The sequence below is a fragment of the Periplaneta americana genome, chromosome 7, assembly GCF_040183065.1.
Source record: "Periplaneta americana isolate PAMFEO1 chromosome 7, P.americana_PAMFEO1_priV1, whole genome shotgun sequence".
NCBI lineage: Eukaryota > Metazoa > Arthropoda > Insecta > Blattodea > Blattidae > Periplaneta > Periplaneta americana.
This window is the reverse complement of record NC_091123.1, coordinates 173821195-173845239: the sequence shown is the minus strand read 5'-3', so window position 1 is coordinate 173845239 and position 24045 is coordinate 173821195. Positions and strand designations below refer to the sequence as shown.

The 24045-nt window shown below is 35.4% G+C and overlaps 2 protein-coding genes across 4 annotated transcripts in view; one reads left to right on the top strand and one right to left on the bottom strand.

Moving 5' to 3' along the window:
- su(Hw) (suppressor of Hairy wing) overlaps positions 1–12815 on the bottom strand; it is a 45882-nt gene extending 33067 nt beyond the window's left edge. Inside the window, exons 1-3 of one of the 2 annotated variants that reach the window (XM_069831897.1) lie at positions 12660–12815; positions 6305–6489; positions 4410–4546 (exon numbers count right to left, since the gene is read on the bottom strand). In XM_069831897.1, coding sequence (XP_069687998.1) covers positions 4410–4546; positions 6305–6353 — 186 coding nt within the window. In that variant the 5' untranslated portion in view covers positions 6354–6489; positions 12660–12815. Of the gene's footprint in view, positions 1–4409; positions 4547–6304; positions 6490–11813; positions 11833–12659 lie in introns of those variants that run through there. The other variant, XM_069831898.1, reaches the window with a different exon arrangement.
- A 216-nt stretch (positions 12816–13031) lies between these two features.
- IFT54 (intraflagellar transport 54) overlaps positions 13032–24045 on the top strand; it is a 29312-nt gene continuing 18298 nt past the window's right edge. For both annotated transcript variants that reach the window (XM_069831900.1, XM_069831899.1), the window contains exons 1-4: positions 13032–13388; positions 17184–17301; positions 20055–20167; positions 22733–22813. In XM_069831900.1, coding sequence (XP_069688001.1) covers positions 13254–13388; positions 17184–17301; positions 20055–20167; positions 22733–22813 — 447 coding nt within the window. In that variant the 5' untranslated portion in view covers positions 13032–13253. The remainder of the gene's footprint in view (positions 13389–17183; positions 17302–20054; positions 20168–22732; positions 22814–24045) is intronic.

The following is a 24045-nucleotide window of genomic DNA, read 5'->3' as shown; positions in this document are numbered from 1 at the left end:
GGAACCTGAATAATCCGGAATCCTGTCTATTTCGGAACAATTTATTGGTCCTGGCGAAATTTGTATGTATTATGTGTAATTTTTCCTGAATAAAACAGAAACTGTCCAACACGGAAACGGAAACTGTCTGCTACTGTTCAAAACGGAAACAATATTTTGGACACACTATATTTTGAATCAGCTTGTAATTTCAAGTAATATACGAAATATGTAGGTCACTAAGATAAAAACAAGTTTTCTTTGCAAAATTTTAGAGGGTACGAGGGTGTGTTGGCCTGTCGGTCATAAATTTTAATACCCTGTTGACTAGGCAGACGAGTCCCTTCAAAGATTTTCAATGCTTCACACCCGTATACTGCCGTAGCTAAATAGAGCGCAAGTGTAGTGATTTCCAGGTAAAAAAAAAAAAAGTTGCATAAAATGTGGCATTAATGATGTGATGAAGTAAAAGTTATCGAGATAAAGGAAAATTAGAAACAAAGTCTATGTGAATTAATGTTGAAGTTCAGTTGTGGAAAGCTCAGGTGCGACACTTTAAAAATTAAAGATCATAATGAGTGAGTGGCTTGTGGCCGATATTGATGACACAAAAGGAACCAGAAAGCAACTGTTTATGTGAAAATAAATGAACTGTTGTGGGAGTGGGTTCTTCATGACCTTTCAAAGAACAAGCCAATTTCTGGATCTGTTCTGCAAAGCAAGCTATTGAACTGGGAAAGAAATTAAATAAACCAGAATTCAAGGCTTCTAATGGGTGGCTCCTAGTCCAATTAATTAATAATGTGCAGTGATATGCAGTACAGTATTAGAGTATAGTGTTAGATATTAAATAGAATGAGATTAGTAAACTTTAGTAATGTTTAATGACTAATGAATGAGTTATGATAATATTTATACAGAAAATGAGATTTTAATCAAGATGATTCACCAACGTAATAAGCAACAGAAAGCTGATTTAATGTGATGAGTGTTAAATGGAATATTTTGTACTTCTTGCAATTTGCGGCATGCCATTTTGTTTTTCATGTATATGAATGACAAAATATTCCATTTTAATGTCACACCTGATTAATACGGAAACCTGTCCACAATGGAAAAAAAATTAGGACCATGTCACTTCCGTCTTGAACAGGTTTCACTGTAATAGAGTTTTAATATGGGCTATGAACAGAGAAGAACAAAACAGAAGCATTCCAAAGTAGGGTTTAACACTATGAGGTTTTACCAAATTAGCTTGATGCATTGGGTTACTTCCACGTAGGTTTCTGATTAATAAGAAGCTTTGATAACGAAACTGTAATAATCACTGCATAGAACAAAAATTACACACAAATAAAAATAAAAAATATATCAAGGATTCTAGGTAGGCTACCATGGTAAAGAACAATTGCTTTGTTGAATTATTATTGTTATTGTTATTCTTATTGTTATTGTTATTATTACTGTTATTCTTATAATGATGGGTACTTGATGTTAACATTGAAAAATTCCTTTGCAAAATAAAAAGTTACATTTGTTCCGATCAAATTTCTGCAAACTTAAAGCACAAAACTAAAATTCTTTTAATGATTTATTATCATAATACACTGCTCTCTTAAACTAACTGAGCATATTGGGAATTAAATCAATGACTTTCCCAGAACATGCTATGAAATTTTTCAATTAAAACAATTTTTATCTCGAAAAGGAAGCAAAAACGAGAAAAATTGTATTTAATGTTTTTTGTCTGAAATATCGCAAAGAATAATCTCCTGCAATTAATGACATTGCTTACAGTTCACAGTTATCGTTTCAGTTCTCAAAACTAATAATTGAAATTATCCAACAAGAAATACATTAAAAATTAATACATGAGAGTGTAAATAAACAATGGAATATTTGATTAAACAATACAAATTTAATTCCAGAATGTCCACGAATGAAAGCTGCCGCACTTTATCGATTATATAAAGGATATGATTGTTTGGTTGTCCATCTATATAAAATAAATATTTTTCATGCCCCTAACTGTTTACTTTGTAAAGAAGATAGTACTATAATGGATATGACAGCCCTCAAGAACTGTAAAAATTCAATATCTACAGATCTGTCATTACGAAACTGGGAAGCAAGAAGGCATATGAAAGAACTTACAATTCAATCTGTATATAATTCACTCTTGCATCAACAAGACAAATTTTGACTCAGCACATGCATTAAAGATACCTGCCATAGACTAGAAAGATGTAAAAGGTGAAATGAGCACTCAAACATTCATCATTAAGTCATGATGATTCACGTGATAAATTAAAGTAATTTCTAATCATAAACTAGTATCTGCAACTATTTTAGCATTTTTACAGCTATAAAACTCCCTTAGAGTAGTACCAACACACGATAGCATTACTTCTAGAGCTGACATGGTGAAATGACTATAATAAGTTTACCTGAGTATGGAATAAGCAAATGGAGCATATTAATTTTATTAAGAAAAATTGTAATGATTAAATATGTGGAAAATTTCTTCCAGTTGAAAAAAATCCTGAAATACAGTAGCACCCCGATTATCCGTCATCCTATTAACCGATTGTTGGATTATCCATCTTTATTGTGCAGGAAACATATTGAGTACTGAACAATATATTAGTAACTTATGTATTTTTTTATAGAGACTGATATTACAAACCTTTGCTCTTACATATTATGATCTACTATTCGAGTGACATGTTTAATTTCTCTCCAAAATGTCTTCCAGAAGTGCCAAAAGAATACATATTGTGCTAAGTATCGAAGAGAAGTGCAGATAACTGAGTGGTTTTGGAGAAGAGGAACTGTTGTTCATCTCACATCGGAATATGAGATTGGAGTTACAACTGTGCGAGATTTCATAAAAAAAAAAAAGGATAAAGTGTATTAATTACTATGAGACCTATACTTTTCCTATCTTTCCACGGAAATCCATCATAGAAGTTTCCTTGACATTAATTTTTTTCATTCATTCATAGTGTTCTGTCACTGCAAACCCAGCATTCTCCAATCTTTCCTATTTTCTGCCTTTCTCTTATTCTCCGCATATGAGCCATATATCATAATGTCTTCAATTATTTGATATCTTCTTCTGTCCTGAAATCTTTCTCTGTTCACCATTCCTTCCAGTGAATCCTTCAGTAGAAAGTGTCTTCTCAGTCAGTGACCCATCCAATTCCTTTTTTTCTTCCTGACCAGTTTCAGCATTACTCTTTCTTCACCCACTCTTTCCAACAGAGCTATTAGGCCTATACTTAAAACTTCTGATCCACTACCTGATGTGTTACAACACATGACCACGGAGAAAATTACGAAACTGTATTATGCAACACTTAATTTATGAAAGTCTTCTATGGTACTGATTATCCGATTTTTTCGATTAACCGTTCAGACCACCCCCTTCATTATCGCGGATAATAGAGGTTCTACTGTACTTAAAAGAAAATCGTATAACGAGAGAAGCAACACAATGAAAATTAAGACCATGTCTTACAATACCAATAAGCGAATGTCTCAGGAACCTTCTATGCCACATTAATAAATTTAGGAATGCAGTTGTATTGTCAGACTCCAAAGCAGCTATTCTATCAATCGTCTCTAAACACACACCTTCATCTCAAACAGCAGAAATAACTAAAATGCTCTCTCAATTAATATCACTCAATAAAAGAATTGTATTCCAATGGATACCATCCCATTGTGGGATCTTGGGAAACGAGAATGTGGATGCTTTAGCAAAGAAGGGCAGCACTGCTACTTACAGACCTGTTACTAAATCTACGCATTACTCTGTGAAGAGATTTATTAAATCTACATACTTAGACTTCAACAAACAAAATTTGATAACTCAATCCCAAGGGAAAAAATGGAACTCCCTGCATCAAAATCCACAGTTAATTCCCGATTTACCACGAAAATCGTCTGTAGCTGCATTTAGATTGGCAACAGGCCATGATTGTTTGGCCAAACACCTGCATAGAATTGGAATATATCAGTCCCCTAACTGCCCATTGTGCAACTCAAACCAAGAAATGGATTCGGAACATCTCAAAATCTGTGCTTCAGTGGCTGACCATGATAATATCTTTGAAAAATATTGGAGTGCAAGAGGTCAAATGACTTTATTGTCAAACACCTGGCATTAGAAAACAACAACAAACAACAACAACAACAATACCAATACCTATATAAGAGAAGAGAGAGAAAAAAATGTATTATAGTTTACTCTATTTAAAACAGTTATTCTAGAATCCCAAAAGTTCATGCTCCACTATCGTCCAAATGGGAAGAGATCTCTCGGTCGTCCAAAGAAGCGCTGGATTGAAAATTCAACTGTGAGATCGTAACAGGCCATTTGGCCTAATACTTGAAGGGAAGAAGAAGAAAACAGTTATTCAACTTACCAAGAGGCTGGTGAAGTTTCTTTGACAGGCATTGCAAGTGTATTGAGTTGGATCAACAACCTGGGATGCTTCTTCCAGCTTCTTGATCCTTTCACTAGTGGCTCTCAAACGGCCACGTAGCTCTGGTCTTGATGTGGCTGTAGGAATCAGGGTATAATTTTTCAGTCACTATTACACTGCCACATACAAGACAAGAATGAATTGTTTTGTATTAGATTTTATATTTCTCCCTTATTATAGTTTGATTAATATCCTCCTTAACCATGGATCTTTGTTGTCTGTCTCAATATCGAATCTTAAAAAGCATAGTTGTCACGTTTCTTGACGTCATTTGAGAAAAGAGCGCACTTGTGAAGTGAGATGTGGTAGGGAGGAAGAGAACCAGTGTTCTTGTTTCTTGTTATATGGTTTAAAGCAATTTTTACACAATTATCTTGACAGGAATATAAATTCCTGTTTGTTATTAAGGCTTTCACTGAAGCTGCTGCTCATAAGAAAAGGAAAAGAGTACACACGAGTGTTATTCAAGAGCATAATAGCCACACTGAATAACTATAGTGAAAGAACACAAGTAGTCTCATCAGCCCAGTCCTTTTTGACGACATGGATGTCATATCACGTCTCAGCTAAATAAATTACAGTAGAACTTGGTTATGCCGACCTCGTTTTGTGCGACACCTCACCTATAACGTCAAATATTCTATGGTCCCACTAATTCCCCATAAGACATATGCTTTCCTACCTTGCTTAATACGACAAACACATATGCGTCTACCTCGCATATAATGTCATTTTCAACCTCAGCTTGGAATAAGATTTTCTAAGAACCAAAGTATCTTAAGAAATATTTTGTTGAAATCTGACCCTGACAAATTCTTTACAGTCTCCTTCTGTCATAGACCTCTGGAATGCAGGCGGATTCCCCACCCCATTGTAACCTGCCCGAATTCATGCGGTATTAGGCCAGTTTCGACAGGAAGTTTTCACGAAGTGCACGCATTTTAACGCAGAATGTCAACTAAAAGAAGTGAGTAATGCTTTAGAAGTCATTAGAATTATTAGCATGTTCTATGAAGCTAGGGAAGGGAGCAGTGAAATTGCAACTGAAATTATGAACATAGAACGTAATTTAGCCCAAGAAAGTGTGTATTGGGCAAGTAGAAGACAACAGAGTAAAATGACTGATTACTTCACTTCTAAGTAAAGTAGTTTGGTGAGTACTGAACAAACTGTTTTAATACAGAATACTGTATTTATAATTGTAGGCCTACGTGTATTTTATTATGTTCATTGTACGCTTAAAAGTCAATACCTAAATCTAAAAGAAGTCTAATTAAGTTTGTTATTTTTCATTTTCCACCTCACTAGATTGATAATGTGAATCTCGGTTACTACGACACTCGTTTATAACAACATAATGTTTAAGGTCCCTTGGATGTCGTTATAACCAAGTTCTACTGTATTGTGAAACCTGCTGATCTCAGAGCATTAAATCTTGTCAAGTTTTAGTACCTCCATGCCACTATTGTTGTTGACTCCATAATTTCCATCTTCTGGTGAGTATGTAGAACCATTTTTTTTTTCGATAATAGTCCAAGATTTTTTAAAGAAAAAATGACGTATTTTTTTTAATTCTACCAACAATTCAGCAATAGCTACTGTGTAGTCCCTATTATACAACTTGTATGCCTCTGTCGAAACAAATCACATATAAAATCATGTTTTAAAAAAATCTTTTCTTCTACTCATAGGATTTTTTTAGTTGATCCTTTTCATATAACTTTGGTAATCTTAGCTTCACAGCTTTAGTGGTTTCAGTAATAAGCAAATGTACAGCTATTTACAATTACTGCAGTTTAATGTTACTGTCTTCTCACCTTGCATTGTTCACTCACCAATGCTACGACGCGATTCCTCAGAGTTCTCCTTGTTTTCCATATCCATTCTTCATTTAAGCTTATACCATATAAGCGAACAAGTGTCAAATATCCTCCGTCAAAAGATTTCAGACACTAAGGAAATGTCTGAATGGCAAAAGCCTTCTAACAAATAATGGGGAAGGGTACTGTGATGTTTCCTCCTGAAAGCAGAATCATTCACTTACTTAGAATCACATCATCATCTCCCACTAGTAATACTAATACCACAGTCTAGTATATACAGTCACGAAGCTCAATATGTAGTAAGTATGCATCCATAGATAGTTGCTAACCACTAGGATCGCTACTATAGCCTCATTACAGACAATGCGAAATAGTACTTGCACAGTCTATTGTTCCTAGTACCCTCATAAACTCAAGCTTCGTGACTGTTTACACTAGACTGTACTAATACTACTACTATTAATTATATTATTATTATTATTTTATTATTATTATTATTATTATTATTATATGTTCACGTTATTACGTATAATGGGACCAAAATGTCATTAATGGATTCAAAGTGAACAGTTAGCTCCATAATTAACTAATTCCTCATTATATGCATACAAACTTTTTCGTTTTTAATTTCATTTTATAACACGGACTTTTATCATTTAGGCCAGTGATTCTTAAACTATGAGTAGCAGAAGCTCTTTTGTGGCATTTTTTAAATTCGTTATTTAATGATGCTGTATAGTCTGCGTCACCGTTTTTGGCGTGTGAAATAAGTAATGGGAACGTTAAGTGCAAGTGTTTTACCTTTAGCGTAGTCAGTCTGACAACTGTGTTTGGCAAATGACATGTATAGGAAGTGGTACCATTCTCAGCTGCACTAGCAACATGCTTACAAACTGGGCACTGTACTGTAGGACACACGCCAAAAACACTGGCGCCAATTATAACAACCACATTACTATTGTTGGTGGAATTGGTGACAAGAGATATGGTATTTGGTAAGACGAGTCCTAGGATTTCCCAGGGGATTACCTAACATTCGCCTTACTGTTGGTATAATTGAAAACAGTGGAACACAAGCTGATGCAGCGAGGGCTCTGAATACTGGAAGAGGTGTAATATCCAGAATGTGGAGTCGATATTATGAATTTGGTAGTCCAGAAGAACAACATCCAGGTAAACCGAGAGTTACAACTGCCGTACAAGACAGATTTCTGTGCCTAAGAGCCTTGAGAGAAAGGACTTCAAATGCAAGTATGTTAAGAAGTGCTTTGTTCAGTCTCCGGATCTTAATCCAATTGAAAGTTTGTGGGATAACTTTCAAAAAGGAGTTCTAGAGGACACTGAAAACATTGAGACTCTCGATCAGCTGTTCATACGTCTCCAAATTCACTTGCAGAATATTGGTCAAGATGAAATCTTTCATCTCATATTTTCAATGCCAAGAAGGTGTCGAGCAGTACTGAATGCAAGAGGTGGTGCTACTCTTATTAATGACAAAAGGTTTGTGTGAAGTTGAGAAAAACAGCAGTATTGTAAAGATTTAAAACCAGTGAGATTTTAAAATTTTAATCTTTTCATTCTGACAAAAGGTTATGCGTTTTTTAACATTATTACACACTTTCATACTGTGTAAAATGTTTTTCTATACATAAATAATACATAATAATACATCTTGATTACACAACTTTTAACCCTATATCACTTCAGAAAACATATTATGTGTCTTTTTTGTGTTAAATTTTACATTACCTCGTTAACATGTTTCAGCTTGCTATTGCCATCTTCAGAACTCAAGAGTTTTCCTAACATAATAATACTTGCATGTCATGTAGTATGTTTCTTTATTGAGAATTAATGCCGGGTAATCTTTTGGTGAATCCTCAGACCTCACCTCATCTTACTACATCTCGCCAAAATATTGTAAAAAATTGCAGAAAATTGTAAAAATTGTAGAAAATTACTAAATTGTAAAACTGTAAAAATTGTAAAATATTTTAAAAATTTATAAAAACTGTAATTGTAACATTGTAAAATTTTGACTTGTTCCACATCTTAAAGCTTCACTGCTCATTTAAGATCTATGGAATATAATAAATGAATGAAATGAATGAATAAATGAAAAATACTGTGTTCCTTAAACAATTTTGATGTGTATATAACTACTTAACCTGTACATTCTATCCTAGACTACATACACTAACCTATGGTTGGAATAAATTCGGGTTTATAAGGACTTTACAGCATGTTTTACTTCAATAATACATATTATACCAAATTTCACTGGGGTAAATTGGGTGCAGTTAAACTTATGTTTATTATTATGGCAAGAAAAGATGAATATACTGTATATGAAAATGCAGTAAACACAGTCTAGAAGCTCATAGTGCTAACATATAAAAAAAACTGACTGGAACATTTTATCATGGTAATAACCTATGGGGTCACTAAACTTAAAAAAAAAAAGGCTATTTTTTAAACTCAAATTACCCTGACCAAGTCTATACATGATGTTAATTTACGTTGATATGATGTATTTTTTAATAACTGATGAATCCCAATAACTTTAAGGTCTAACATGATAGGTCCGTGATATGAAAAGTTTGAAAACTGCTTACTTTAACATTAAAATATATTTAAAAAAAAAAAAAAGAAAAAAAGAAAATCTATGACACATTAGGGTATCCTAATCACTATTGGTTGCTTGTTTGTAAACATCTTCAAATAGTATTAAGTATTAACACTTTCCTGGACTTTGCTAGTATAGCAATAATTGTGATAAAATATACGAGTAATTCTGAAGTGGAAGCACCTTAAGGCAGAATTTACTGCCTTCATATTAGGAAGACAGCCAAGGATGATGAATAGCAGCAGTGAAAGTTTTACATGTCAGACATGACCAATAAATGTGGAATCGCAGCACTAGCTATCATTTAAAAAGAATCCTTTCAAAGATAAGAGTATTATTCATATTGTGTAGAAAGAGTATTCAACATATGTACTTTAAAGAAAAACATTACACAAGATTTTCCTCTAGTCTTTTAATGTAAAATAAATTATAAATCATTCTTTCCTGTTGTTAATATAATTTTAAAATGCACTAGTACTGACTTTGTCGATTACATTTTTGTTGGTTTATTCGTAGATTATTTGTAATACAAACTCAGTAGAGTGACTGGAAATCCACACTATTTGTAAACAAAGCTCTCGCTTGTAAGTTCACCATTATTTGAGTGGCATGGCAGGCAAGGAGGTAATCTTACATTTCAGTACAGTAGTGTAAGTTCTGGGAAATGTTTTAATACCGGTACATAAAAAATTACCTTAATATATGGGAACTCACAATTTATAATGACTAAAGAAAGAATAACAAAATTCATAAAACCGCAGACACAGAGGTTTCATATTTCTATATTTTATATGCTTTGTTGTGATAAAATATAACAACTTCACATAGAATTTTGTTTTGGTGGAGTGCAAGAAAACAAGTGAAAATTATTGAGTAGTGTACTTAACTGAGACTACATTACAAAGTGAATTTTTCGTTGTTTGAAGTGATAGATTATTACACTATTACAGATTTATTATTATTATTATTATTATTACTACCGTACTACTACTATATATTTGTATGACTGTATGTATGTATCCAATGCCTACTTATTGCGAGTAGATAGCAGAACTGTGACCCATTTTCAAGTTGCACACCACTTCAGCTGCTGTGCATGATGTGTATGTGTTAAACTGGTTTCATAATTGAATCTTCAATCTCGCTACACACCACACATGGGGCTGACATCTGATTTGTGTTCGTGTTAATTCATGATGAAATGAAAACGAGAGATGGTTAACTTGACAAATATATATTTGATTTATTCAGGCTTTTGGTAAGCCTTGCATATACTTTTTTACGTACCTACATAAATACACAAATAGATTTACCCTGGGCCGAAAAAAGGAGTGTTTTTCCCCTTCATTGCATACACTGCTGACTAGAAACATATTACATTAATCAGACTTCACCAGAGGCGTATACTGGTTAAAGGGTTTGGACTACCGCTGACCCTATTATTACACAAAATATATCTAACAATTACTTTAATTTTAATTACTATGGTAAAACTAATAATACAAAATTATTACATTATGTTATATTATAAACTTTTTCTTTTGTAATTTCCTTGGGCTACCACCGGTAGCCCGCAAAATACGCCCCTGGACTTCACATGTATCCTATACAAATAATTGTTCTTCCCTCGACACATTTCATCAAGTGAGATGTACCTATTGCCTGATAATAGCATGACATATCAGCCACAACCTCTATCAGAGGTAATTCAGATGTGAAAAAACGGAGCCAATCTTCAATATCATCCCACACCACACAGGGACTGACGTCTGATTTAAGTTTCTTCATGGGTTAAATGAGGGGATAGCTAAGTGACATTAAGCCGAGATATATGACAAGGTTAGTGGGTTAGTTGAGGGGGTTATTTCAGTGGTATGAGGCCGAAAAATGTGGAAATTATTTAAGTACGTTTTCTCCCACGTGTAGTGTGGGGGGATTTCGAAGTTTCACTAAAACGGGAAGGAAAGCGAAATGTATGTCTTACTAGATATGACGAATCAGAAGAAGAGGTACTTCTCAGTAAAAGTGAAAAGTTCAAGGTACAAACATTCCTTCCTGTTCTGGACTGGATTCTGTAATTCCTGAACTAACAAAATGTGCAGAAGCTTATTCGTTGACTGGAAATCTGCTTTCTTTCTTCAGTGAACCGAAAACAGTATGTTCTGATAAGCTAAACAAAAAAGTGTAAACATCTGGCTGATGTATATCACAAAGATCTTTTTTATTTTAGTAGGTTATTTTACGATGCTCTATCAACAACTCTGAATAAGATGAAGGTGATAATGCTGGTGAAATGAGTCCGGGGTCCAGCACTGATAGTTACCCAGCACAAAGATCTTGATTATGCTGATCTTCTAAATGAATAGGTCCTATCAGTATCTCATGCAATACCATTCTTGATTAAAACTGTAACTCTCCCTGTATTGTACACAAAAAAATATTTCGGACAACTTGACATAGCTTGTTTTTCCCAATACTGAAATTGCACTCAAAGTGTTCATGGACATGATAGTGATCAACTGTGCAGGAGAATGTTCATTTTCAAAACTGAAGCTTTTAAACCTTAGCTTTCAATGATGTGTATGGAAAATAACATTCTGAAGGAATTCTCCGCAAAGAATTTCGCAAATGTTTGTGTTAACACTTGATCAATAACAAATAATTAATGGTAATTTCAAACTGTGCGCCTGTGTTATTATTATGACTTATCAACCTAGTATCAATCTTGTGTTGAAATTTTTGTTTTTCAACTTCAAGGTTCATGTTATATCGTCCAAACGTGTGTAGGTAATGACTAATCTTTGTTGTACATCATGTTTTTATTAATGTCAAAACACTGATTTTATTGTAGGTACCGGTTCCAATAAATATAAGTTTATTTTATAGACAACTTACATTTCTACTCCTTTAAGTGGTTGTGTTGGCAGGACTCAGTGCATTGCTTTGCTGAAGGTGTATTATCGTAACATCTCATGGGAGTTAAGTTTCTTTCTGTACTTCAACAGCTAGGCCTACGTAATGTAGAATGTATTCATACCCAGCCTTCAATGGAGTGTCATAAAATTAATGGAATTTGATTGTGGGCCTATATGTTTTCATTCATATTCTACTTTAGAACAGTCATACATCAGGAATACACTACAAAATATGCATAAAAATATGTACCATTGAATTTGACAAAGATTGATGTTGTCTTTAACTGCAACATCGCTATATACGTTTAATAGTGAGGGCTGTGCAACAGTTGAATCAGTCATTTCAGATGCAAAGTGTTCAGACAATATCAACAGGTTGCTTTCTATTAAATAGCTGTTAGTTTTGGTTATTAGTGCTTCAATGTTGATCATGATATGTTGACTTCTTTCTACTCATGATAAGGTGCCCATCCTTCCTCTTTACGTCAGATGAGAGGAGGTACTGTATATGGTTACGTTTTTTGACTTGTAGTAAGTCCTGATAGCAAATTACCTTGTATTTCATTTATTAGAAAGAATCATGCGAAGTACAAACAAGTACAAGGTATTAAATGTACTAATTTTCCAATATTCATATAAGTGTTTGTTCAGTCGTATATTTACATCCACATCGACATAATTTATGAAATCAACAACCCCTACCCCCACCAGGTGGGAAGATGGAATCATCCCTGCGGCTATTGCTGGTTATCTTCTACTTTCAATACAAATATATTTCAAGAGAAGTTTAATTATGTAACATTACATGAAAAATAACACATCTTACCTATTTTAAGGTGTATAAATGAGTAAAAAGAGATATAAAATATACCAAATTACTACCCCCACGCCCCTGAAAGTCGTCAACCTAAGCGTCACCGTTACATCACTAGCGGACTAATTTCCAGGCGCACTAAAACCCAGAGTAGCCAACTACTGTGCCAGTATTTCCGATAGTAACGTACTAATTTAATATCTTTATAATAAACATGATACTCATTAATATAAAGAAAAACTCTATAAATTCGATTTCGAAACTTATTTGATAGTAATATTAACAAATTATTGTTTAAATTATAAACATTTCCTGTATTGTGTTGGTTAGCCTGATAATTATGCAGCCAATAAATACTTCGTATTTAGGTATGCACGGATCTGTGGCACGGACGCACGGAACTAGTTCAAGAATACATAATGATAACAAACGTTCCAATCGGAGCAATATTTCCTCTTTGACTTGTGCTCTCGTCGGCCAAACAGTTCTTTCAAAGGAAACCACTTGCATTTCCTGAGAGGAATATTTGGTTGTAAAATACAGTCGGTGTCGTTTGAATTCAACTTTGAAATGGAACTATGTTCGTGTTCGAATATATAATAAAAAATGAGTGACGATATAAAGCCTGAAGTAATAAAACGAACGCAGGACACACTTGGGAAGTATATCAAGAAACCACCGTTAACTGAGAAATTACTGAAAAAACCACCCTTCAGATTTCTTCATGACATCATTACAGCTGTTGAGTATCTTATTCATATTATTTATAATGCAGTTTTGTAATATTTTAACTTAGTCTGCAAAATAATTGGCGGGAAAATTTCAGTATATGGATTCCTCATTGACAATTCGCGGGTGCTCGTGTAAAGGGGGTTAAGTTGATTTGGCTAAACTGGAATAAGTACAGATTTGAACTATCCACAATTACTTTTCTCTAGTGTTAAAGGGGTTAAGTCATTCTTCCATCTATGATGCAGTTGCAGTGCTCCATATTTTGTGACAAAGGGGTTTTGTTCAGTATCAAAGGAGAGAAGTTTACAAACCTTGCAATTTGACTTAACCCCCTTTACACGAGCACCAGCGAATTATATCTTAAAATACTAAAAATAGCAGATTTGTCTGCGTTTGTCGAATGCGCATCATCACACTTACGAAAAGGCACTTTCCAGTGCCAATAATTTATTTTGTGTGCACAAGGTTGGAACTTTGAAATAAGAGGGTAAGAAAGGAATCCGTGTTCTGAAATAAACAAGCGTTGGAAAAGTTTCGCGTTTTATTGAAACTTCGATCTCTCTACACACCACACACGACACTGACGTGTGCAAGCGTTGTTTCACGATAAAATGAAATTAAGATGTGGTATAACCACAGTCTAGTATATACAGTCGGAAGCCAATACGTAGTAAATATGCAAACATTAGATAGTTGCTCACCACTAGGATCGCTAATATCGCCTCATTACAGGCAATGCAAAATAGTACCGTCACAGTCTATTGTTTCTAGCACCCTCAAAACTCAAGCTTCCTGACTATATAGTAGACTGTGGTATAACTTTAAAAATATACAATATCTGAAAAAATAAATGAGCTTGTGTTTTTGTAAGGTCAAGTATCAGTGACAGGTTATGTTTGGTTTGTTAAGGTTTCTGCATTAGGCTATTATTTCGGTAGATATGTGCAAGGAATGATTTTTTAGTAGTAGCAACAATTTATTTGGATAAATCTCAATAAAGAGAACGCCAGTAGGGGAAGTTATACCCACCCACATGAAATGTGCATTCGACACAACACTCACCTATCACATAGCATGTCTGGTGAGCTAGGGAAAAGTGGAAGGGGTGATGGGCGGAGCTTCTACGTTCTGTTTAATGTAATTTTCCCATTTATTTTTTTGAAACCTAGCATGCATACATGGTTCTCAGATGTAGTTACCAGAATTGCATACAACGTGGTGCCAATGATGTGGAAGCAATCCGATACAATTGACACTGCTTGATCTGTTGATAGTGCAAAAAGAGCGATTTGCTACCTGCAGAATGTCTTCAACTGTTCGGAATCGAAACACTCAAGTGGTTCCACAGTCTAATGTATACAGTCACGAAACTTGAGTTGTTGAGAGTACTAGAAACAATAGACTGTGTCGGTATTATTTCGCATTGTCTGTGATGAGACGATAGTAGCGATCCTAGTGGTTAGTAACTATCTATGGATGCATATTACCTACGTATTGATCTTCGCGACTGTATATACTAGACTGTGGTGGTTCCTTCAACTTAAGGATTAGATTGAAGTCGCAGGTACTTAATCTGGAGAGTATGGGGAGTGATAGAGCATTTCCAGCCACAGCTTCTGCTGTATGCGCTTGAGCATTGTGCAGAATGATGGGGGGGGGGGGTTATAAATTGTTACCTTTTTCTTCTCAGAGCTGCTTGCAGATTGTTCTGCAAAAACGAACAGTTATACCACATATTGACGTTCTGCCTTGGGGGGAATGGTATGCCTTAGGATAACACCGTCCCAGTCATAAACGAGAATCACCCTAGCTGTCACATTGGTGGGGTTCTGCCGAACTGTTGACTTTCACAGTGACCTGTAATGATGCCACTCGTTGATTGGTTTTCAATTTTGGTTTGTAAGACCTGGCTCAGATCTCATCAATCACAACGATAACCATAAGAAAGCCTCTCCTCCGCGCTTATAACGCTGCAATTGGGAACTACAGTAGAACCTCGATTATCCGTCACTCTATTAACCGATTGGCGGATTATTCGACTGTCTTTCTCTCACTTTTTTTTTTTTTGCTACAGAAATGTATGAAATAAGTACTGCACATTATATTAGTACGTTTTTTCTAGAGAGTGCTATTACAAGTATTTACCCTTAAACAGTATGGTCTACTTTAGAGTTGTAAGCTTACTTTATAGACTCCATAACTTACATATAAAATGTCTTCCACGGGTATGAAAAGAAATCGTGTTGTGCTAAGTATAGAAAAAAAAAGTGCAAATCATTGAGTGGTTTGGGGAAAGAGAAACTGTGGTTCTTCTCGCATCAGAATACGACACTGGAGTTACAACTGTGTGCAATTTAATAAAAATTAAGGACAGTGACGTTGCCAGGATCAGAGCGGATGGGGTGCGAGCTGTAAAAATGTGGTACATAAAAAATCCAAAATGTTCTCTCATGCACTTGTGCGCATACTATACATCTGTTTATTAATATTACTATGTATTATTATTATTATTATTATTATTATTATTATTATTATTATTATTGTTATTGTTCATCACATCCATAATGATACACTAACGGACGTAATTTTTTCACATCCGAGAAATTGTTTGTTTGTTTTTGTTCTTCAAAATAATTTATGCCTAGTATTTTTTTTAATAAATTACCCTTTGGGGTGCGGAAAGGGGTGCTCCGATTTTTTATGAGGTGCTTGCGCACCCTTTCGCATCCCCCCTAGCGACGTCCCTGATTAAGGATTAAGTGTATAGGCTAAAATTTGCAACTTTACAACATGAGACTTCCGCTAATCATATCTTTCCACAAACAGCCATTATAATGAATTTCTTTGACCCTTAAAAACCCGTCGTTGACGGCAAGACTTAAAGTAGTGTAATCTACCTAGCGTGTTAAATACAAGACCATGGAGGAAAATAGAAAAATGTCAGTATTATTCACTAAATTTACCAACATCTTTTATGGTACGGATTATCCGATTTTTTCGATTAACCGTTCAGCCCACCCCCTTCATTACCACGGATAATAGAGGTTCTACTGTATTAGCATCATAACATAGCCATTTCTGCATTTCTGTTAAATCATGAGGAATGCATCTTGAGGCAGTTTTTCATACTGTCAGGTGGTCCTTCAGGATGTAAAGCATTTTTTTTTTCTTTCGTATTTGTTACTCTTAGTTAGCTAAGTGAGGGAGAATAGAGGGATGTAACAGACGAGACAGTTTGGTTATTAGATAACACCAGACCATATTACTTCAATTTTAACATTTAGACCTATTATAGCCTATATTTTCTGTGCTGGAACACTTTAGTTTGGCAACAAATGTAAACTAGCAATTAAAAGATGAAAAAAGTCAACCTTATTGTTTTAACTCCATTTTTAGGGAGAAGAAAGGTCTAAAAATAATACAGTTTTTCTTTGTCATGCTTACTGTTACTGAGGGTTTTGTAATGTTGAAATATATTTGAAATCAGTAAAAAGTGTTATAACTACCCTGGTCTACCCTATTTTAGTTTTTATAATGCAACCAAGAATTGTAGTAATTGTCACATTTCCTTTCGTCGAATTTACTGTAATGAAATACGTTTCACTTCCGATATATTTCATACAGAGATTTTACCATTAATTCTGTGAAATACTGACATATCAGATCCAGTTAATAGCGCAAGATTGTCATTGATAAGACATATTAGGACCCATACTACTTGTAAGTGGTCATTTTGCCAACATCAGTCTTGTTTTTATAGTGACAAAACTTCACCATATAAATAGCACTATGTTTTGTTGTCAGGTGATACGAGATACAGGCTTTCTGGATGGCGTCTTTTCAGCAGAAGAACTAAATCATGAAAATATCAAAGATCGGGACAGCAAGGTTGCCTTCCTGCAAAAGGCAATTGATGCAGTCAGTAAGTATGAGTGGGATATTTCTTTCTCACTTCAAAAAAGCATTTATCCCTGTGCTTATATCCTGCTTATTCTAGCCCGTAATGAACATTTGTCTCTCTGTATAGCTACTGCATTTTTCTAGAAATGAATTTGTGAATATATATATATATATATACTTTCATAGTCGGCAATGTACGCAATGAAAAGAGAAAGGAACTGGCCACCCTACTCCATTATCTTCTGGCGTAGTTGCTGCATAAGTGGTTCCTTCTTGATATAATTTGTGAGCTTCAGATCTATCTTCAGACAGTTGACTAAACAACAACATACTTTCATATATAATTAAAGCTCAATTCACATTATACGTCACATCAACGTCCCGTCACGGACCAGCAGAGTTGCATCAAAACATTGTACAACGCATTTTATATGGTAGCGTTCGCATATACAGGCAACGTCATGGACCATCTGGGATTCTCGAGGAGAATGTTTTGTCGTGACGTGGATGGTTTGTTCTGCTAGACTTAGCAGCACCGTTAAACATTAACATGTCGTAGCTCCTACGAGAGACAATCAATTGCACTGTAATTTTTAGGATTCATATATAAATGTCTAAGGAAAGCATAGAAAAAATTTGGAATCAAAATCTCTTTTGGACAGTGAGAAAAAAAATTACAGCGAAGTCACCCGTTCAAAATAAACATTGACACTCAAAATTCATAAGCGACATTTTTTTTTTTTTTTTTTCACGTTACATGGGGAGTCAAAGCGAGAGAAATGTTTAGAAAGAATGGAAATTACTTTTAAAAGCGGCTGATATTCAAAACCTGTACCGGTTTGCGACTTATGGCGAGTTTAATGCGGGGGTTTGCGATGGCGGACTTTCTTATGCAGAGTGACAACTTTTATCTGTTAGAACTACGGATTCTCATAGAAATCATCGGTCTGATTCCAAATTTGTGTTCAAAATATTTCCATTGCTTAAGGTTTTCGAGTTAATTGTGAGTTTTGAAATGTAATTAAAATATTGCTAGTACAATATATAAATAACATCTATGTTGATTAACCACTAGTATGGCATAATTTGAAATTGAGAAAAAAGAAAAGAAAGAATTTATTATTGTATTACTGTCATCATCATTATTATTATTATTATTATTATTATTATTAGTGTAGTGGAAGAGAAGGCAAAAGGACCTAATTTATTTGAATTTATCTGGCAGCATTTTTACTCGTATTATTATTATTATTTTAAAAGTAATTTCCATTCTTTCTAAACATTTCTCTCGCTTTAATCCCCCATTTAACACGAAAAAAAAATTTTTGCCACTTATCAACTTTTGATATGTCAATATCTATTTTGAACGGGTGATGTTTCTCACTGCCCAAAAAAGATTTTGATTCCAAATTTTTCTTATGCTTTCCTTAGACATTTTTATAATGAACCCTACAAATTACAGTGCAATTCATTGTCTCACATAAGAGTTACGACATTTTTTTCAGAGCATAAACTACTTATCTATTCTTGATGACGCCGGCAAACTGACGGTCGCTTGTCGTTAAATGTGAATGAGTTTGCATTGGACGTGACGGTGACTGTGATGGTCCGTGACGTTGATGTTCAGTATAATGTGAATCGAGCCTAAGCCTACTGTAGCTTTCAGTAAAACTCGTGGCACCAACATGCGTGAACTTGTTTCTGAGGCTTCGGAGTGGGGGGGTTCTGTGTGTTTGGGCGACTGCTTACACATAGAGTGTACTGTTCAAACACCTCTCCAGCAAGACTCATGGGCGAGTCCATGTAAGTGGATGCCAATTCGTCTTTCGCGCAGGTGCCATGAGTTTGTGATCGGGCTCTACCTTGCTTTTTTGTGAGAAAATGTTCAGTCATTACACCTGTTAAGCATTTGTTCAGTAGAGAGTGGTCAGTATTATGTATGTAGATAAGAGGAGAGTGATTAACTGCTTCAATGTCATGAAACATACTTTACAGCGTAATCTAAATTGATGGTGACTATGATGAATGTTTATGTCAAGAATACAGAGGGACATGTTCTATTGCTTCAGTTTTTTAGCTTGTGAAGGTTTACATCTGTGTGAATAGGCTACTGTCATAAATTGCTTGAGTCTTCTTTTCTTGCCACTCTTACGGCTGTTGACCTTAACGCCACCACCAGAGATGCTGAATGTAGCAGCTTGGGCTGTGTGTGTGTGTGTGTGCGTGCGTGCGTGAAAACATTCCTGGACAGACGAAAGTTTAAATTTTGAACAGTCTGGGTAGAAGAAGTTCCAATCACAGCCGTATTGGCGAATCCTCGGCCCCATCTTGCCAAATATCATCTTGCTATCACTAGTCTCATCGACACTAAATAACCTCGTAGTTGAAATAGCGTCGTTAAATAATCAACTTAAAAAGAAAAACACTGTCTTTCTGAATACACCTCGTGTATAAGTAACACATATCTATATGTGGGTGCATCAACACTGCAAGTGGTTCAATATAAATTTTATTTGGTATATGGTATTATTTACACTCAAACACATTTCTTTGTCTTTCCCACAAATACACACACACACACAATACACTTGTTGCTGTTACTGTCTCTGTGAAAGACTATACCATTTTGGTGTCACTCTTATTTATTACGTCGTTTTTACTATTTAACCAATTGTTGATAAATGCCAAATTACGTTATTATGTGTGAATATGTTGTTTGTTATAAATGGTATTGAAAAAGATGATTTATTATCTTGCATTTGCTGTTTGTTTCAGAGGCCATAGCTGGAGTTAACTTGACTGTCCGTCCAACAAAAATTGTTGCAGGTCATGAACCAGCAAAAACAAACGAGCTGCTACAAGCAATTGGCAAAGCTTTAGATAAGAAGGTGAATATTTGCTTCTTAATGTGTCGTGTACAGTATGCAGACAAGCAGCCAAAAGAAACATAATAATTTAGTTATCTAAATGTTAGAGCATACAGTATTATAATAGCAAGGGAAATTCACACAAGTCGGAGTAAAATTATGTTTTTCCTATCGTGAACAAGATAATTGCAACATTTTACGTTGTTCAAACCAGGGGTTCCAAAACTGTCGGACATCCTCCTTTCAATCTCAAGAAGGAGAGTGTAAGAATCCCTCAAGATTGCGAAGTCAGTCATATGTGAATTTACTGATTAATTCATAACATGCAAATCATTTAAATATTAGCAAAAATCATTAAACACCACTTATAAACGAATAATTAAAATATGAATTTACATTATACCCAGGCCATTGTAACCTTGCACTTGACAGTTATTTGCATTGGCAACCCTTCCTATGAAAAAGTTGAATGCTGTGCACTAGCTTTCTGAACCAATCAGAACATAGTATGGCGGGTTTATGTGAGGGAGACAATGAACCTCAGGGTTCCTTAAAAGCCATAAATAAGTAAGTGTAATATGATAATAAATTATTGAAAGAATTTTAGTTTAATGCTTTAAATGTGCAGAAATTTGACCAGAACAAATGTATCATTCTGTTTGAAAATAAATTAAAAAATGTTGCATTTTTGCAGATAAAATTTCTGTATACTAGGGTTGGGTAAAAAGTAATGGCACCAGGTCGACATTTCTGACATGGCTTTATTCACAGGGGTACAACATTTACGTACCTTCTATATAGTCCCCCCCCCCCCTTATTTATTACCTTTTGCCAAATGTTTGGAAGGCGTCGTACACCATCAGCGCGTCCATCTTTGTTGATGTTCCGTATTGACCGCCCTATAGCATGGATAAGTTCATCTCTGGTATTGTACTGGGTCCCTCGCAGTGGTTCTTTCATTTTGGTGTAAAGATCATAATTGCATGGGTCATATCGGGTGAGTACGGTGGATGTTCCAGTAGTCCGCGTTTTCCGTCTGCCTTGGAGGTACAGCGTGGTGCAGTATTACCCCATCAATGTCATATGCCACAATGAACATCTCCTTCACAGCACTTTGTGTAGGGCGCACTTTCTTTGGACGAGGAGAACCGGGATGCTTCCATTCATTTGATTGGCGTTTCAAGTTTGGTTCATACGAGTGAGTCCAGGTTTCATCCATAGTGACAATTCGTCCAAGAAAGTCGTCACCTTCCCTTTGGTACCGGTGCAACAAGGCCTTCCTGGAACGCTTTAACCCATCGTGCAACTGTGCGATATGGCAACGCTGCATCGTCACATGCTTCACGCAGTCCCTGAAAATATTCTTGTGCACTGTGACCTCGTGCCATTTCAATTTTGATCCAGGAACATTGCTCTAGTTTTGTAAGGATGATCTTAGGGCGCTCGCACTATCCCTATGAAAGTGAATGTTCTACACACTGCAGTAGATTGATGGAGTACTGTCGCCGCTGGCTGCACTAACTCATCTAACAGTCCTTGTTCATGTCCACACAGCTGGCAGTTCTCGAACGCACCATCGTCATGTGTCAGCAGTGTTGCCATTACTTTTTATCCAACCTATGTATTTAAAGGATAAACGTAAAATGTTTTCAGTAATTTATTACCATAATACACTCTTTTTCTTAAATTGACTGAACATATTGGGAATTAAATCAATGGCTTTCCCAGAACCTGTTATGGAATATTCTTTATAAAAGAATTTTTATCTCGGAAAGGAAGGGAAAACAGCAAAATCGTATTAAAGATTTTTGTTTGAAATATCTCAAAGAATATCCCCCCTGAAATTAATGACATTACTTATGGTTCATGACCAGCCACATAGTCTAGTGAACAGAGCTTCTGGCTACTGTTCATGAAGACCTGGATTCAATTCCCAGTTGGAACATAAGAATTTTTCCATAAAGGGAATTGATCGTGTGTTCGTTCATGGTCAGATATTTAGATTGTTTAGATTTAAGACCTTTCCTGGCGCCACGTAATCATTTGTGATCTTTCTATAGTTTCATAAGGGTAAGATAACTTTTCCTCCCTGGCGCCCCAACCTCAGAAGTTAGTGACATGTAAGCCTCTGTCAGATGAGAAGAGCAGAAATGTCGAACGATAACCTAGTGGTATTAAAAAAATGATATATTTACAACATATAGCATGTGTATTGATTCTCTTGCTAGTAGAAAGACATATTACAGATTTATAAGATTATGGTGACAAATCAGATCCCTTGAAATGTATTTTTGGGAAGTTCAATACTACATTCCTTTTATCACTGACTATCATTGAGGAAAAAAATAAATAAAAATTCAGACATCGAATATGGAAGTACTAAGTTGGTAAATTATTTTTGCGGATCTTCATTTTTATCCATGTGCCAAATGCATTTTGATAAATGCTACTACAGATGAATGCCACACTTAAGTAAATATAATTAAAGTATCAGAATTCGGACATGCAGTCTTAGTAGTAGAGGTTAGAATGTTAAACTCAGAAACAAAATACGTGTATAAATATCTGTTTCTCTGAATGTTGTAGTTGAGTAGTGCTGAATATGTAGAGTCTCTGCAGAAGAAAGGGAAGAAATCAAAGCCAGCTCCTAAAGCAACTGGCAGAGAGGTAAGCAAAATATTGTCTTTTTCATAATACACACAGTTATTTCAATTTAGCGTTGAAATTATAGTGTCCAGAAATATTAGGGCTTTCAGAAAATTAGCTCTAAGTGTGACGTGTTCTTAAAATCAAATTGATCTGCATACTTTTGCTTCATTCTTATGTACTGAATTGAATTTCGGTTATTTGTTTTTGAAATAATTGTCTTTACAAACTTCAAGCTCTTTTGGTTAACTCAAGAATGGCCTTTAATACAGAACTTGATTACTAATTGAGTTACAATGATCACAGATCTCTTACGAATTAAATGATAGCATATATTGCGGAAATGATGTTCATGGAACCTCGAAATAGATATTGCTGGCGGAAACTGGAAGTGCAGTAAAATACCTTTTCAACGAAAATCTAGGTGGCTAATTATTTTTTCCTTAAATGCAGGCTTCTTAAAGGGGTTTTCTCTTTATATACACTAAGCAGGAAGGGCTTGTAGTAGAATTTAAAACACCCTTACGCCATTTAATTACATTGTATTTACATATTCTTAAAATCCATTACATTTACTATTAGCAGATGTACAGTCTTAGAAAAAAGTTTTGTCGCACACATACTTTATAATTCTCAGAAAGGAGGCAGTGCGCATGATCAGAGGATGTGCGACCTGGTTCATAAGAGAAGGACTAGTTGAGATAATATGAGGAGCATTCCATATTGATTTACACTTTCAAATTTTCCACCATTTCGCTTGTTATTACAGTTGCAAGCATGTAGTGCATTTGTCTGCCTGCAGGTGGTAGCACGGTACAGAGGAGTGTAATTCCTGTAAACTACAGTGCATTTCCCCAACTGCTGTCATTACGTTGAGTGGACAGTGCTGGACGACGTGGTTTCTGTGGAAAGAGGATGTAAACACTGCAGATATTCACAGGAGATTGTTGGCAATGTGTGGTGAGCATGCACCGTCACGAAAAACCGTGTACAACTGGGTGGATGGCTGGAAACGTGGCTGCACATCATCGGGGAAGGGAACCAGTTCTGGAAGGAAAGTGACTGTCAACGCCAGTCATCATCTCTAGAATGGAGCGGCATATTCTGGAGAACAGGTGCATCACATTCTGGGAACTGGAGGTGGCAACAGGACTTGTTAGAATCACTCTACACCACTTAGAGCATGAACACCTTACGATGGGAAAGGTGTCTGCCAGGTGGGTCTCCAAGTCCCTGACTGCAGCACACAGACA